The following is a 17,914-nucleotide window of genomic DNA, read 5'->3' as shown; positions in this document are numbered from 1 at the left end:
GAAATGACAAAGGGAATTGTTTGGCAGCCCTATATGAAAAGAGAAGAGTCCTGATGTCTATGTAATGTATCTCTTCTTGAGGTCTAGGGGCATGATCCTAAGCATCTCAGATTCTTTTTCTTCTCTCTGCCTATCCTTTTAACTTCTATCCCTTGAGCTTGTCTTGCTAACAGTCCGGAAGCCAAAAACTAAATATACCGTTTTCTCCAGAGTCTGACTCTGCTGTCACTAAATCACCCCATTGATCTCTGAAAGGCATCACTGATTCCTTTAATGAGCTACTGTACCAAATATAACTTCAAGTATTCTTGCATAGTCTTCATTTATCTTCCCTTTTTTCTTATAGAGAGAATTTTTCTCTCCACGTTCTTAAACTCCTGAGGTATTCCTACCTGCCTTCACATCTGAAGTTCAGCATCTCTCAGATGCCTTCCTCCCCATCTGACTACTTTTCACACTTAACTGTGCTTCATGCTGACTTCCCACATTATTTTTTCTTCCATTATTGTTAGATGTCAAGGAAATCTTCAGGCACTTAATACCTTTTCTTGAAGTAAACCATAATTTATCTCTAGGGAAAAAAAGGCATATGGATGGAGAAGAAACTCTCAGTTGCAACCACAAAAGGACAAGGAATATACAGTGGGAGAAGCTGTCCAAAACTATCTGTAGACAAAATCTGAAGGCTATTTAAGGTAGAAGGGAGGAGATAGAAAAAGGGGAAAGAAGGCTCCATTTTTTTTAAGTTCTTTTTTAAATATACAATTTGTAAAGTATAAATAATTAGAGTAGAGTTTATACCTACATTTGGGGAAACAGTGGCTCTAATGCAGAGTAAGTGAATATGAATCTATGCTTCACCTTATCTTGAATGAAAGCCTCACTGAACCAGTCACACATAAGAAGTTCATGACATTTGGAGTGCCTGGGTGGCTCAGTCGGTTAAGCGACAAACTTGGTTTCAGCTCAGATCATGATCTTGGGGTCATGAGATCAAGCTTTACTTTAGGCTCCATGCTCAGAGTAAAGTCTGCTTAAGGCTCTCTCACTCTCTGCCTGTCCCCACTCGCTCTCTATCTAAAATAAATAAATAAATATTCTTAAAATTTTTCATAACATTACCTAGCTAATATTTTACTCAACAAAATGTTACTGCACATGTTGAGAGTTGACCATTTGGTAGGCACTGACCTGGGCCTGAATACATATGAATAAACCAACATAGTCTTGTCTTCATTAAATGGTCTCTCAAATTAAAGAATTTATCGAAGATCCTACAGGATCCCATTTTATTTGATACCTTCTTATATATCCATGAAAGGTACATCCAGTAAACATACTCACTTTGTCATTATTCCTCAAAACCAGTGGAACTTCGTAGACTTCACAAGGAGTATAGTTCTGAAACACAATTTCTGATGGAAAGGGCTGGAATAATGCCTGATCCAGGTCAATTCCTGAAAACTGCATTGAAAGGGTAAATTCATTATATAGTCACACAGTGGCAGAAATTACAGGGGAAGATATGAAAATACTACATAGATTTATGGCTATTAATACTAAAAAACATAGGAAACACTCAGAAAGGGGTAACTACTATAAGCAATAATTGTTATAAGTATTAAGGTTACTGTGATCAACTTGTCTAATACAAAATAAAGTAGAAGATTTGGCCCTCAGTTTTAAAAATACAGGTTAATTAGAACACTAACCCCAAACTTCCATTACAGTAATGGTGAATAAGGTCATTTGAACCAATTTCCCTATGAAAATAATAAGAAAAACTATATCAACAAATATATGCTAAGAGGCACTGAAGAGCTAACAAAAACAGTATGATCTAATGTCAAAACTATGAATTATCTCAAGTTATTAGCTTGGGTAGAATCCAACAAGTTTTGAGTACTACCATGTTCCCTTAAAATTTTAGAATATCCTATGATGCCCTGTGAGTACACAGTTGCACCCTGGGGCACCTTAGTATAGTTTGCAAAATGAATTTTTAAGTATCCATCTCAATAATTTAGAAAAGTAATAGTAAACATAAAAAAATAATAATAAAATTCAAACATGAAAAAATGAGATAACAAAAACAACAAAAATAATAAAATAGAAAGTAAATATATACTACAGAATCAACAAGCCAAAAGTCAAGTCTTTAAAGACTACAGAATTGATAAAATACCTAGTGAGTATGATCAAGAAAATAAGACAAAAGGCACAAAGAGTCAATATAAAAAACAAAAATAGAGACATTACAACAGAAACTGAACTAACTGAAAAGATAATAAATGGATATTATTCAATAAATGTGAAAATTTATATTAGAAAGTACAATTTAAAAAAAAAAAAAAGAAAGTACAATTTATCAAAACTAACACAAGAAGACATAGAAAATATGAATAGTTCTGTAGCTATTAAACTGAATCTGCAAGTAAAAACTTTTCAAAGAAAACCCCAGCCCAAATAACTTTACAAGCAGATTCTAGCAAACATTTAAAGACACAACACAAATATTACAGGAACTCTCTCAAAGGAAAGAAAAAAAATTAACTTCTCCCAACTCGATGATGTTAGCATAACAATGATGATGGGTGGGGTGGGGGGGCTATATAGCTATAGGCTAATCTTACTTATATAATAGATTTTTTTTAAGTAACAAAACATTAGCAAACTGAAACCCACAATATATAAAAATAATAAAAGAATAACATATCATGACCAAATTGGGTTTACCTCAGAAATTCAAAGTTGTTTTAATATAAGAAATTGGTTAAAAAGAAACAAAATTGTCATTTGCCCCAGAAGAAAAAAAACTGCTTATTTAGAAAATTCAAAATAACCTATAGATAAACTAATAGAATTAAAAAGTTATTACTAAGTACAAGGTCAACAAACAAAAATCAATTATATTTCTATGTACTAGCAAAGAACACTTAGGAAATGAAATTTATAAATAATACTATTTAAAATAGCATCCCAAAACATAATATACATAGGGATAAATTCAATGAAAGCTGTGTAAGACCTTTATCCAGAAAAACTATAAGATATTATTGAGAGGAATTAAAAATGACTTAAATAAATACAGGAATACACCATGTTCATAAATGAAAAGGCAATATTTCAAGGATGTCAAGTACTCCCCTAACTGATCTAAAAATTCAATGAAATCTAATTTTAAAAATGTGGTAAAATTTTTGTTTTGGAAATTAAAAAGCTGATTATAAAATTTATATGTAAAAGCAAAGGATCAAGAATAAGCAAGAGACATTTAAAGAACAAGATAAGAGGACTTGCTTTATGAAGTAGCAAGACTCATTATATTATAACATATCATATATTGTTATTTATCAGAATAATTAAGATAGTGAAATATAGTATATGATTTATCCTAAAAACAAATGTACCAGATTTAAAAGCCCAGAAACAAATCTTTAAATATATGGACACTTGATTTATGACAAAGGTAATACTAACAAGCATTGGGAAAGAGATATGTTCTCTTTAATGAACAGTGTTGGGTTAAATGGATATTCCATATGAAAAATATCAATTTAACTCCTATCACACACCACCCAAGTGAATTAAATCTCTCAATATGAAAGGTAAAACAAGAAAATTTTCAGAAGAAAACCAAGAGGAATATCTTCATGATGTTGAGGAATGCAAAATTTTCTTTAATGGGGCATAGAAAATACAAAACATAAATGAAAAGATTGGCAATTTTGTTATATTGAAACTTAAGACATGCTCATCAAAAGATACCCTTTAAGAAATGAAAAATAAATCCAAAGAATTAGAAATTATTTGTAATACACATAATTGATAAAGGACTAGCCTCCAGGATATATGAAGAACTTTTACAAATCGCCAAGAAATGGACAAAACACATAAACATATAATTTCTAAAAGATGATATACAAATGGCTAATAAGCATAAAAAGTTGCTAAACCTTATTAGAATCAAGAAACTGCAAGTTAAACCACAGTGTGACAACACTACACACCCAATAGAACAATTTCAGTTGAAGAGATTGATAATATTAAGTATTAGCAAGTATTAGCAATTCCAACTGCAATTTTCAAACAGTTAATGGAAGTATAATAGTATAAACACTTCAGGAAACTATCAATTACTACTAAAGAGACACACATGCCTATAACCTAGAAATTCCACTTTTAGGTGTATGCCTAATACTGCATATATGTGCACTAAAAGAAATGTACAGGAGTGTTTATAACACATCATTTATTCGGAGTCAAAATGTGGAAAAAACAAATGCTCATCAACAGTAAAATGGATAAACAATTGGTGGTATAGTCATACAATGAAATACTATACAGCAATAAAAACGGACTACTACTAAACACAACATAAATCTTCAAAACAATATATTGAATTAAATTAGCCAGAAATTAAAGAGTATATGCTGTGGTATTCCACTTATATAAAGGTTAGATATAGGAAAAATAAACCTATGGTTAGCAGTTCTTCTGGAGAAGAGGGACAGGTAATGACTGGGAAGGGCATAAGAAAGCTTCTAGGATGCCAGTAATGTTGTAGCTTACATTCCTTCATCTGAGTGGTGGTTATACGAATATCTTTACTTTGCTAAAATTCATCAAGCTATATGTTCATAATACATATACAAATTCAGTAAAAATTTTACTTAAAAATGTATGGGGGGGCACCTGGGTAGCTCAGTCAGTTAAGCAACCGACTCTTGGTTTTGGCTCATGCCATGATCTCACAGTTGTGAATCAAGCCCCCCAAAGGGCTCTGTATTCGGTATGGAGCCTGCTTAAGATTCTCTCTGCCCCTCTTCTGTCTCTGTTTTTATTATAAATATATAATCCATATCTACAGATTTGAATAGAGAAATATGAATATATATATATATATATATATATATATATATATATATATATATATATAAAACACTGTGTTTTATATATATATATATATATATAAAACACTGTGTTTTGGATTTGAATAAACTGACCAATGGTGTGGAAAAGTCCAGAAACAAATCCTTGCATATGGATCACTTGCTATACCACAGAAGCCCTCGAGTGCAGGAGTAAACAATGGATTTCAGCAAAAATGACTGATGCCAAGATGGACTCTGTGTAGGTCTTAACTGATAGCTTGAGCTCTCTCCTCTACCTCTCCTGCCACAAATAACCAAGGTTAAGAGAATATGTCCAGTGAGAATGTCCACGACTTCAGATCTCGAGTAAGGCTTGCACTATACAGATCTCCAAAGCAGGTGACACACTCTCATAGGCATAACCACCAACTCCTTGTGTAGAATACCAGGGATGGCAACAAGAAATTCCCTGTTGCCATCTGGCTCCAGGAAATAATAGAGAAGGCAGGGCCAAATGGCAACACATCAATTCGCATGTTCATAGGAAGCAGTGAGTCATTGAGACAGGCTATAAGAGCAGGACTCTGGATCCTAAGGTCCACACAAGTCACAGCTATGGGGAGAAAGAAAGGTTAATACAACTCAGTCATTTTTCCTTCCTTCCTCTCAGCCTCCTTCCAAAACACACACACACACACACACACACACACACACACACACTCCTCTTTCATAAAATGCTGTGCTGAGAATCATGAAGGATTCCTGATGGTCTGGGACACTGCCAGAACCTGCCTCAACAATAACTGCCTGCAGATTGCAAGTCCAGGAAAAATGTCCTTCTTTCCTCCAAAAATGAGTAGTAACAATAATGGTAATGATAAATCAAGATTTATACAAAAAATATTCAAGGAAGACAAAGGAATAAAGAAAATGGTAAATGAAGAACAGTTAACAGAAAAGTTAATAAGAAACAATGAAAATATTGGCTATGCTGTTTCACTATAAATGCAAAAGACATAATGGAAAAAATCTGAGAGCACAAAGCAAATAATTAAGAGTGTAGGGAGTACTTAATCAATCAAAATGATGAAAAATTCATGTGATCACTCAATAAATACTAATTGAGTTACCTATATTTTCCCCGTGTTAAGCACACAGTCATGAACAAAGCCAAACAAAGCCCTTGCCCTCGGGAAGCAGACTTTCTTAGGGAAATGGATAAAAAAATAAAGAAATGCATAATACAAGTTCAGGCAGTGATATGGCTACATAAAAAAACTAAAGGAAGATGAGACAGAGTGAATGCAGGATGTATGCTCTTTTCAATAGATGTGAAGAGATGGCCTCTCTGAGGAAAAGACATCCAAGTAGAGATCTAAGCAAGTTCTGCAAAGACATGATAGAAAAGCATTCCAGTTAGCAGGAATAGCAAGTGCAAAGGCCTTGAGATGGGGATCATCATTCAGTGTTTAAAGAACAAGAGGGGGGCACAATGTGAAGACAATGAGCTAGGGAAGATTGGAAGAAAAAGAGGTCTAAGAGGGAAATAGGATTAGATGATGCAGGACCCTATAACTCTGGGGGCAATAGGAAACAACTGTTGGATGGCTTTATATATAGAATAACATGTTCTAATTTACATTAAAAATACATTCTTTCCTCTTTGTGCAGAATTGATTATGGAGCAATGAGATGGAAACAGAGAGATTATTTCAGTAGTCTAAAGGGTGATGACTTAAACTGAGAGGGTAGTGGTGAGAGGGTAGTGGTGCAGGTGGCGAGAAGCAGTTTGATTAGAGATACCGTTGTGAAAGTAGAAATTTATAGTACTTGTCATTGGATCTCAAATAAGACGCAAAAAAAAAAAAAAAAGAGGCATCAGAGATAATTCCAAGGTAGTTTTCTGGCCTGAAGAAATGGATAAACGGGGGTACTATATACTAGATGGAAGAGACAAAAGAGAAAAGATCATATCCTTAGGGAAGGAAGGTAACAAAAACATTAAATCTTAAATATTTTAAGTCTGAGCTGCCAATCATTCATTGGGCTGAATATGTGATCCAGAGTTCAGAGCATTAGCCATAGCAAGAGAAATAGTTGTGAAAATAATCATCTACAAAGTAGAATTTAAAGCCTGCTTCTAAAGGAGTTATATAAAGGATAAATTCAGAAGAGAAACAAGTTCAAGGACCAAGTACTGGGGAGCCCCAACATTTAGTGATCAGGAACAGGAGAGATCCAAAAAACAAATTAAGAAAAAAACAACCAGTGAAATAGGAAGAAAATCAAAGGAATATGATATCTGAGCCATGAGTAAATAAAAAGGTACAAAAAAGAGACACTGAATCAAATGCTGTGAGACAACCAGAATGCCAAACTGGTCAAGCATAAGGATGAATTATACAAGAAACACACATAAACACAAAACTCAAAGGAAGGGACACAGAGGATAGCCTGATAGATATAATGACAATGAAATGGAAGTGAACAGAAAATGAAAAATGGATGGAGAGGAAACACAAGATGTAAAAGGACAAAGAAGGTCTAGCATGCTCATAATTGATATTCCTAAAGAAAAGAACCAAAAATGGCGAGAATAAAACACTGGATAAGTCAAGAAAAACTTTCTAGAAGTAACTAAAGATACATAATATCTCAGGAAAGTTTAGTCATGTCCTAATAAAATTACTGGACATTAAATTAAAATAAACAGTCTTTGGACAAAAGAGCAAAAAGATTCACATAACTGTAGTGGGGTATAAATCAAGCTGGCTTCATCACACTTCTGCATACCATTATGCATCATACTTCTGCTTACCATTAAAGCCATAAGGTAGTGAGGAAAGTGCATGCACAGCTCTTATGGGTAAAATGTGTTACCCAAGAATTTTAGGCCTAACAAATCTGAAGTTTGGCATAAAGGCAACAGGCAAACATTGCCTTTATGCCAAGGAAGTATCGTTTCCATAAGCTCTTCTTGAAGATATTGGTGGAGGATGACTTTCACCCAACTAACAAATGAAACTCCAGAAAATAAAGTAAAAACAACCCAATGAGTTGAGAAAGAAAGAGGAGCAATGATGAGATATACTATACTAATTTCATCATCCTTCATAGCAGGGGTCAAAATACTAAAACACACACAAGCAGTACACAGAGGAAAATATGCATGGCCTGGTCTCAGTTATGCTATGGAAAGAAGCAAACAGCCCTTGATCATGATGAATTAGCATTGGGAGAAGCCATGTCTCCTGCCCTCAAAAGTAGAGGATGCTAACAGAGAAGAAAAAATAGCTAAAGCTAGCAGTGCTCAGAGGAAGAGCAAATTTTGTGCAGAACTTAAACACGAGTGGCAATGGTGTTGTAGTGAGAGCAAATAAGTCTGAGGGACTCATTTATCACATGGGAAAGATCTCTGAAAATCTCTCAGAAATAGGCCGGGAAGCCTTTGAGAGGAGACAGATCTCCATCACTTTGACTGATGGAGCTTCGCACCATCATAATCTGTATGTAACAAGTAAAGCACATAATTCAAGAAATAAATTTAAAAGTAGGAACTGAAACCTTATTTATGATCATAAGCTCCTAAAAGCCTAGAATGTATGCTTCACATTAGAATATAGAAACAAGTTCAAATAACTATCCTTTAGAGACGACAGGATACATTGGCTCTTGGGAGTGAGCCAAAACAGACAACAAATGCCTCCTTTAGAAAACAATTCCACCTTCTTCCTTTCTAGTGATGACACTTCAGGGAAGAAGGGATTTCTTGTTGTGGTAAAATGACTTAATTGGATTTGGCCCCTATAATCCTTGGAACTACTCCTATTCTTTAAACAACAGTGTCCAGAAGTAGCCAGGAACTGTGACTAGTCAAAAATTATTTGTATTTATTAATTGTATTTCTCTCCATATTAAATCAAAATCGACAGAGGTAGAAAAAGAATATATAACACAAAAACCCAATAAGGAAATTAGCCCAGAAACAATAACTACTTAGGGACTGTTGTTTTAGAATGTTCACATTATTCACACTGCCTCATAAGCAGGTATCACAGAAAGCAGCTACCTTTTGATGCGTTGTTTCCCCCATATCTAAAAGTTCGATGATCTGTGGTCGGCACATCAAACGTGTATTAGCCAGTCTCTGCTCTGTGGTGAGGGACATTTCCTTCAGGAACTCCGAGGGTGTCAGCTAGAATTTAAAACAAAACAGCTGAAGATTCATAGATGATTATACTGAAAAAGTGTTTCCATAAGTGCCGGTAATGAATAATTTGTGTTTGCAGCTTTCTGGACAATTCTGGAATGCTGCTAAGTTCCCTTATAAAATATTTAAATTAACTAAATAATACAAGAGAAGTACATGTGCGCTTTTGAGCTCTTTGCACACTAATTTGAAATGACACGGGTTGCCATTTCCTTGTGATTTTGAAGAAATCACACAAAAGAAACTGGGTAGGGGTAGGGGAGTGCAGAATCAGGAACTTGCAGGAATATGCCCAAAGAGTTTAACATTGATGCTCAGAAGAAGCATTTGAGCATACAAATCTGCTTCCAAAATCACTTATAGTCTTCAGAGCTAAGGAATTTGAAATGCTTCTACTTCTCAACTGAAGTTACAACAAATAAGCAAAGCATTTGGGTGTTTAGCTATTCTGCTATAGTAGTTTCAAGAGGAATCTTGTGAAATGGGGAGGATCCTCTAGAGAGAGTGACCGGAAAGCTTACGAATGAGTTTGAACTTTTTAGAAATCACAAAAGTGCATTTAGAACTTGTATTAATAGGGCCCTAAAGCCATCGTCAGATCCAGCAGCCACTCACATTCACATATCCAAATAGGAACACAAAATGCTTTAACACTTTCTGATGTTATGAGAAAAAAAATGTAATCTATCATTTAAATAAAATCATCTTAATAACTCAACAAGGCTTAATTACCCAGGACCAAACATTATTATTATTACCAAACAATAGTATATTGTTGTTCTGGAATATTCCAGGGCTTACTTTATATGCAGGGAGATGATGATCACTCACAGCAACATAATGCTTAACTATGTACCAAGACTTCTTAAAACATTCGGAGGCATATAATTTAGCTGATTCATTTTACCTTTGGGTTAAAATCAATGTTCTTCAAAATCCCTACAAAATTAATTTCTGTGATTGAACCCATTTAAATGAAGGCATATTTCAATGCTGCTTCCGACTCAGTTTTCAGGTTCTTTTTGATTGGAACCCAGATTACAATACTAAAATGTTAAGAGGTATCAGCTGTGTCACAGTTTAAATAAAAATAATGAATGAATGAATGAATGAATGAATAAATAAATAAATAAATAAATAAATAAATAAATAAATAAAATAATGAAGCCTTAAAAGCAAAAAGTCGGGAGTTACTTTAAATATGAAATGATAACCACCATAAAAGAGAGTGATGGCAGGTCTTTTTTTCTCCTCAGAACATAACTTAAGACTGGTTTTTAAAATTCAGTGTGTACTATCTTGAATCCTATAGATTGTTATTGATATTTTCTATGGCATATAGTTTATAATTTGGTTCTCACCAAATTATGATAACTCATTAAAAATAGAAATATGGGGGCGCCTGGGTGGCTCAGTGGTTCAGTGTCTGTCTTTGGCTCAGGGTGTGATCCTGGGGTCTTGGGATTGCGTTCCACATCAGGCTCCCCAAAGGGAGCCTGCTTCTCCCTCTGCCTATGTCTCTGCCTCTCTCTGTGCATCTCTCATGAATAAATAAATAAAATCTTTTAAAAAATAGAAATATGTTTTGTTTTAAAGGACAGAGAAAAAAATGTATTTTTCTTGATACCATATAGTCACCATTTTGATACTCTCTGTTCTACAAATGTGCCAACAGAAATAACTGTTGCCAATCAACAGGTAATAAATTGTTAAGGTCAAACCCTATGGAATTCTGATACCTCATTGTTTTTGAATTACACAAAAGACAGTCTCATAAGGTTCAACCTAACATTTAGAAAACCATGATAATTTCATTGCACGGTCTTACTTCAACTGATTAACTTAAGCAACTCAAGCCTCTACCTTGAGGTATGTAATTTCGAAAACTTCTCGGGCTTTAAGAGGTGCCTCAGCTCTGTGGCAAGCTACCATGTTATCTAAATTGATATTATTGGTCAGTAATTCTCTGTTTGATTTCTGAGAATGCCAAGTAGCAGCTGTCATCCGCCTGAGGAGACTGCATTAAGTATTTTACACTTGAAAGTCTTGGGTACATTACCATTCGATTTACTTCTTCTTTTGTAACCACCCTTGGACTCAAGGGGGGCAGAACCTTGCTTTTGAATCCTTTCAGCATTTCGACTAACCCCATCTGAACAGCCCCCATGGACTCCTCAAGTCTTCTACTGGTCATTTTTAGTTATTTCCTTCATTCACCTAGGAGTGGGGAAAAAAGGGGTTTAGAATAAATACAGTTAATTCCTGAATACAGATCACAAAATTTTTTAAGCTTTTTCAAGTACAAAGGTTTAGAAAAGACTAATCTTCAAAAATACATCAAATGCTTATAACAAATGCCTTAACTACAGGAGTCTATGCCATGTAATTAGTCCACAATTAACCTTATTCCAAAGTCTAGGATTCCTTTTAAATAAACCAAGTGATTCTGCAATGAGCTTAGGGAAGAATCGGAAATCAAGCAGTTCTTACATTTGGTATTTTTATCCCCCCAGAAAAACAAATAAACACTGCTCAATAAAGATAAAAACTTTTATCCCCTCAGATAAACAAACACTGCTCATCATTTGCTACTTTATATTTATTTGACAATTCTCTCTCATGACACCATCCAAATATAAAAAAATATAAGGCTTCAGGCTTCCACAGCTGGGCAGAGACTAAAAAAGTAGCATGAGATAAGATAAGGAAGAGGAAGTTTCTGGAGAATTTTTGAAGTTTATAGTCATAAATAAGTTATTAAACAGCCACTCCATATCTCCAAATCAACGAGATAAGACATCTACCCTCTACATATCCTTCCTTATGCCTGTCAGTAGGACACTTGCAACTATGGAGGCCTATTTATGACAAAATGGAGATTTAAAAACAAAACAAAACAAAACACAACAACAACAAAAAACAAAGTGGAGATTTGTTTTCAGTAATAGCCAGCTGGTTTACCCAACACTGTGCCCTGCAAAACACACAAAAAACAAAAACTAAAAATGCTTGATACAATGTCAAATAAAAAACCATAAAAGTCATTAAAAAGATCACAAGACAGTAAGTCATTACCAGACCAAAACAATGAGGAAAGAGGTGCATAAAGAAAAATAGATCTGAATGAAAATGTAATAAGGTACACTGAAGCAAAGCAGTAAAATACTCAAGGAAATGAATATGAAATTTTTAAAAAGAAAAAAAACAAAGAACAAATGGCTGAAATCGCAGACAGTCAAAAAAAAGATCCAAGACACTATAACTGGAGCCCATGAAGAAGAAAAATTAAGTACTGGAGTGGAACTAATATTTCAAACTACCATCCAATAAAAATTTCCAGAAATAAAAGAAAACATAATGAAAAGGGATTGGTAAGTGCCCATGAAAACAGACCCAGATTGTCAATTCTGAGCCATATTTTAGCAGAACTATTAGACATTTAGAGAAAATTTTAAACTCCTCACAGCCTCCAGGCAGAAAGGTAAAATAACTCACAGGGGCAAGAGAATTAGATGTCACTGGACCTTGAAAAAACAACCTATGAAATGGGAAAATAGAAGATAATATTTTCCAAAAACTAAAAAGTGTGAGCCAAGGATTTTACATACAGTCAAGCTCTCCTTCAATTACCGAAGCTACAGAAAAGGAGTTTTGAACATGTAAAAGCTCAAGGAAAATAGTAAACAAATTCCCTTCCTGAGGACTCTACTAGAGGATGGGCTTCAGCCAACCAAAAGGTGACTGGGGAACTTCAGCAAAATGACCCACAATGAACACTTCATGTATTTAATTGTAGGGCTAATTTTAAGAATGAAGTTGAAGACATGAGGAGAAAATAGAATTTAAACAGTTTCTGACAAAGTTGAAAGAATGCAATTTTAAAAGAAAAGTAAAAAATAGAAATAAAGTCAAAAGTAGAATAAGATCATTAATAATTGAATAAGTAACAGGTAGGAGTCAAACTATTAAACCAGATAGAATAAAGGAGCTTATGGGAATTGTGGTAGAAAGCCCCTACGATGGCAGTGATACCTGTTTCCAAGCACTCATGTATTGCATAATACCCTGCCCTTGAGTGTGGGCTGTCCTTAGGTATTCTAACAAATATGATACAGCACAAGTGATAGATGCCACTTCTGAGATTAGTTATAAAGAGACTCAGTTACATCTTGGGTACTGTCTGGCTCTCTTTCAGATCATTAGCTGCCATTTTGAGAGGACACTCAGAAAGCTTAGAGAGAAGCCCATGTGGTGAGGGACCAACTCTGCTAGCAGTGACATGAGTGATCTTAGAAATGGGTCTTCTGAGGCCGGCCAACAACCATGTGAATGAGCTTGCAGGTAGATTTCCGAGCCTCATTTGAGTCTTTAGATGACTACAGGCCCAGCCTACAGCTTGACTGGAGATGCATAATAGAGACTGAGGAGGAGGCACCCAACTAATAAGCCACATCTAGATTCTTGACCCATAGAAACTGTGAGAAAACTAATATTCACTGTCTTAAGCTACTAATTTTGGGGTACTTTATCATACAATAGTAAATTACTAATGTAGGTATTTTAAAGGGTTTATACACCAAAAAACTACTAAACATAAAGGTAAATCTTTCTAAATACCAGAAGAAATTTTAGAAAAAGCAAAGAAGACATACTAAACAGAGAAAGGCAAACAATAAATCAAATGTAATGCAAAGAATTGTTATAATACAAGGTAATATGGGATGTGATGTCACCAACATGGTGGAACAGGTGATTGCCAACTTCAGTCTCTCTCACAAAAAGACCAACTAGAAACTATCCAGAGACAAGATACCTTTGTGAAAATACCAGAACCAGGGGTGAGGCTGAAGTACCCCCTTAGATCACAGAGACATGGAATAGCCTCAAAAACATCATCCTCAGTAAAGTGAGCCAGTTATAAAAGACCACATATTATATGAATCTATACACATGAAGTGTCCAGAATGGGGAAATCTCTAGAGAGAAGGAATAAATTAGTGGTTGTATAGGGCTGGAAGTAATGAAGGGATGGGCAGGGGGTAGGGTATGGCTAAAAGATATGGGATATCTTACTAAGATGACAATGTTCTAAAATTGACTGTGGTGATGATTGCACCACAAATATGTATTTGTAAATATGCTAAAAACTGCTGAGTTGTATATACACCTTAAGGGTGAATTGTATGCTATGTGAGTTTTATCTCAATAAAGTGGTTAAAAATACATTCTAAAACACTTAAAACAATTTTTTAAGATTTATTTATTTATTTGAGAGAGAGAGCATGCACAAGTGGAAGGGGCAGAGTGAGAGAGAATCACAAGTAAACTCCACGCTGAGCATGCAGCCCAACACAGAGCTCGATCTCATGACCCTGAGATCATAGCCTGAGCTGAAACCAAGAGTCAGTTGCTCAACTGACTGAGCCACCCAGGAGCCCTTAAAAAATCAATTCTTAAAAGCTGAAAAACAACTGAAAGAAATGAACTTTGCTGTATATCAAGCTGCTTTCATAACCACAAAGAGAAAACAATTACTCCAACTGACCTAAAAACATAGTATTTTGACTGTCTTCATTAAATGTAGTCTTATTGTTAGTCATAATATGAGTAATAATATATATATTTTTTGCTCTAGGCCCAACATGAGGCTTGAACTCACAACCCGAAGACCACGAGTTTGCATCTTCTACTGACTGAGCTAGCTAGGAGACCCAGTAATAATATTTTTAAAACAAGTAGTTAAAGCAATATTGTTAAGAACTGAGCAATTCAGGATGCCTGGGTGGCTCAGCAGTTGGGCAGTTGCCTTTGGCTCAGGTTATAATCCTGGGATTTGGGATCGGGTCCCACATCAGGCTCCTGACGAGAGCTTGCTTTTCCCTCTGTCTATGTCTCTCTCTCTCTCTCTCTTATGAGTAAATAAATCTTTAAAAAAAAAAAAAAAAAAGGAACCGAGCAATTCATCTTAAGAAAAAATAAAGCCAAAGAAGTTCTCATATTAAGAAATCTTATAATCTTACATTTAAATTGGAAACAAGTGTGAGCTCAGGATTATTTTCTTCTTTTAAATAACCTGCCTACTGAAAAAGTTCAGAAACAATGAAGGCCCAGTAAGCAATAACAGTCCAAGGACATACTGCAGACTCTAAATACCATTTCCCACTAAAAGGAACCACATCTCCTTGGAGAAATGGGTAATTTGAGGTCTGATGCATAAAATGTATAAGATGAACTTGGAACATTCTATTTTACTATAAAACAAGGACATTGGGGATCCCTGGGTGGCTCAGCGGTTTAGCGCCTGCCTTTGGCCCAGGGTGCAATCCTGGAGTCCCGGGATAGAGTCCTGCGTCAGGCTCTCGGCATGGAGCCAATTTCTTCCTCCTCCTGTGTCTCTGCCTCTTTCTCTCTCTCTCTCTCTCTCTCTCTCTCTATGTCTATCATAAATAAATAAATAAATCTTAAAAAAAATAAAATAATAAAATAAATAAAACAAGGACATTATCAAAGGCCACTGGGATTGTGTCTAAAGGATCCAATAGGAGTTCCCATTCACCAAAGATAGGACGATTTGAAACATTTTTTAAGTCTGCAATGGATAAGTCTCTGAAAATTCAAGTTTAAAAGATACCAGAAAAAGAATCATTGGTCACCTACGGAAGTTCTACAGCACCAAACTAATTATTTTGAAAATAATAAAAGGAAAGAATCAACCACTTTTTTGGTACAAATTGCACTGCAAGCTAATCAAACAGGTAAGGAAGGAAAATGATTCTTCACAGAAGAACTCCAGCTAATAAACTCAGAACAAACAACTGAAAAATCATGACCATTATGTAACCCCTAATAAAACAAAAGATCATCAATGCTAACATAATTAGGAAGGCTGTTGCTGAAGAACTCTATAATGGCTCAGTTGGGCTAACAACACCTGAGCCCTCTAAACCAATCTCAACATTAAATGCTTGAAAACCAGACATATCATGTGTCTCCACACATGATGCACTACACAGCACCAGCTATGTAGAACTACTAACAAAGATCTATGAGCCAGGCTGCAGGAAACATGGCGAATGGAGGAACAAGCATATTCTGGAAAAATACAATTAAGCCAAATCAAAAAGGTAGGAAATATTATAGGAAAATGACCTCCTTTATTCAACTAATAAATAGCATCAGAGGGTTGTGGGCAAGGGATAGTTATAAATTAAAAGAGTTCTAAACAAACCAAGTGCAAGGATGCACCTTGTTTAGATCATGACGCAAATAAATGAATAATAGATATTAAATAATTATTGGGTTTTTTGTAGAATAATGGCACTGTACTATTCACATGCTACAGGTAGCGTGTAAATCTGTAACTTCCTTTTGGCAATCCTTTAAAACTGTACATATCCTTTGATGTATAAATAAATATCTTTTGCTAGTGGATGTACCCCAATTATGAAAAGATAAGCTATACTGTAACTTAACAACAACTTCAACAGATGAGAAAAACAATGACTTTCTCTTTATCAAACCAAAACACAAAGCAGTTATATTGTTAAAATTTGATGATTCTGGCATTTTTTATTAAAACTAATTTCTTAAAATAAATAAAACTAATTTTTTTCTATAACTGATTTCTTAAGCACTTTAAGATTCTTGACCATTTTCCTGTTTTGTTGTTTTCCAGTTTTGATCACTAACACCTTATTACAATTCCAGCCTGCAGTACTTGGATCATGCCTTTGTAGCTCAACTACAAGAGTTAATATATTTTTCCCAAAAAATCTGCTCACAATGCTCCTTCTGACTGCAATGTCCTTTCTTTTTACCTCTGCACAGATCCCTTCCTGATTCAAATGTCATTTCCTTATCGAAGCAATTTCTTTCTGATCTTACCAGCTGGAAGTGACTGTTCAACAACTCTGACCTTCCAATATCTTATTTCTCTCTTTTATGACACCTAAAAATTTCTACTTTACAGTTATGTGGGTGCTTATTCTGATCTTAATAGACCATAGACTCCTTGAGTAGAGACTGTAATGCATAGTGCCTTGTATTTAAATGGATGCCTGTGAATTTCTAATGAACCATCGACCAGTAAATTAGACAGAATCAATAATCAAGAGTGTTATTAAAAATGACAATCACCTAGCCCATTGCTCAATATCTAACACAAAACTGAATCCATGCAAATAGGCCAAATGCATTAACATCCCTGGAATGCTTTGACTCCTGTAATCCATCAGTCATCTTAACACCCTGCTTTTAAAGACCACCCTCAGGTCAAAAAATATGGTAAAAGGGGCCATGACCCAAGACCTTTTTTTTTTTTTTTTTTTTACCAAATAACTTTTTAACTAAAGAGATAACAATACTTTTATTAGGGCATGTATAGTACCAGCTAGACATATCACCAAATCTTCAGTTTCCACCAAGAATAAATTTTTATTTTTTAAAATTAACTTCACAAACTCCTAGAATTCTATTTTAATTAAATAGCCATTATATCTCTTTCCACCCTCCATTCCCCTGTACAGCCTGCACGCACACTCACGTAGGCACATATGCACCCACATACACACTCCTTTATTTCTCATCATCTTGATTTCCATGATCACGTTCTCAAGCCAGGTAGTCCAAGAATCACCCTAAACTCCTTCTGCTCCCTTGCCCCTTCTCACATCTTCACTCTTGTCTTTGCAGCCTACATCTCACAGTTAACCCCTGCCCAGTCTCTGAGCAGTCCTGTCAACATCCCAATTCCAGGTCTTACCATCTCAGCCAGTAAAACCCCAATACTGGGGCAGTCCAGCTGCTCTTCTCTCCTATCCCCAGGCTGTGA

The 17,914-nt window shown here is 35.1% G+C and overlaps 1 protein-coding gene across 6 annotated transcripts in view; it reads right to left on the bottom strand.

Moving 5' to 3' along the window:
* HYDIN (HYDIN axonemal central pair apparatus protein) overlaps nt 1-17,914 on the bottom strand; it is a 384,136-nt gene that overhangs the window by 292,961 nt on the left and 73,261 nt on the right. For 5 of the 6 annotated variants that reach the window (XM_077889901.1, XM_077889900.1, XM_077889907.1 and 2 more), the window contains 3 exons: nt 11,144-11,301; nt 8,944-9,069; nt 1,345-1,464 (listed from right to left, as the gene is read on the bottom strand). In XM_077889901.1, the coding sequence (XP_077746027.1) occupies nt 1,345-1,464; nt 8,944-9,069; nt 11,144-11,278 (381 nt within the window). In that variant the 5' untranslated portion in view covers nt 11,279-11,301. Of the gene's footprint in view, nt 1-1,344; nt 1,465-8,943; nt 9,070-11,143; nt 11,302-17,914 lie in introns of those variants that run through there. The other variant, XM_077889916.1, reaches the window with a different exon arrangement.

Source organism: Canis aureus, chromosome 3 (genome assembly GCF_053574225.1).
Source record: "Canis aureus isolate CA01 chromosome 3, VMU_Caureus_v.1.0, whole genome shotgun sequence".
NCBI lineage: Eukaryota > Metazoa > Chordata > Mammalia > Carnivora > Canidae > Canis > Canis aureus.
The sequence above is the reverse complement of the archived record's forward strand: the minus strand, read 5'-3'. Positions and strand labels throughout refer to the sequence as shown.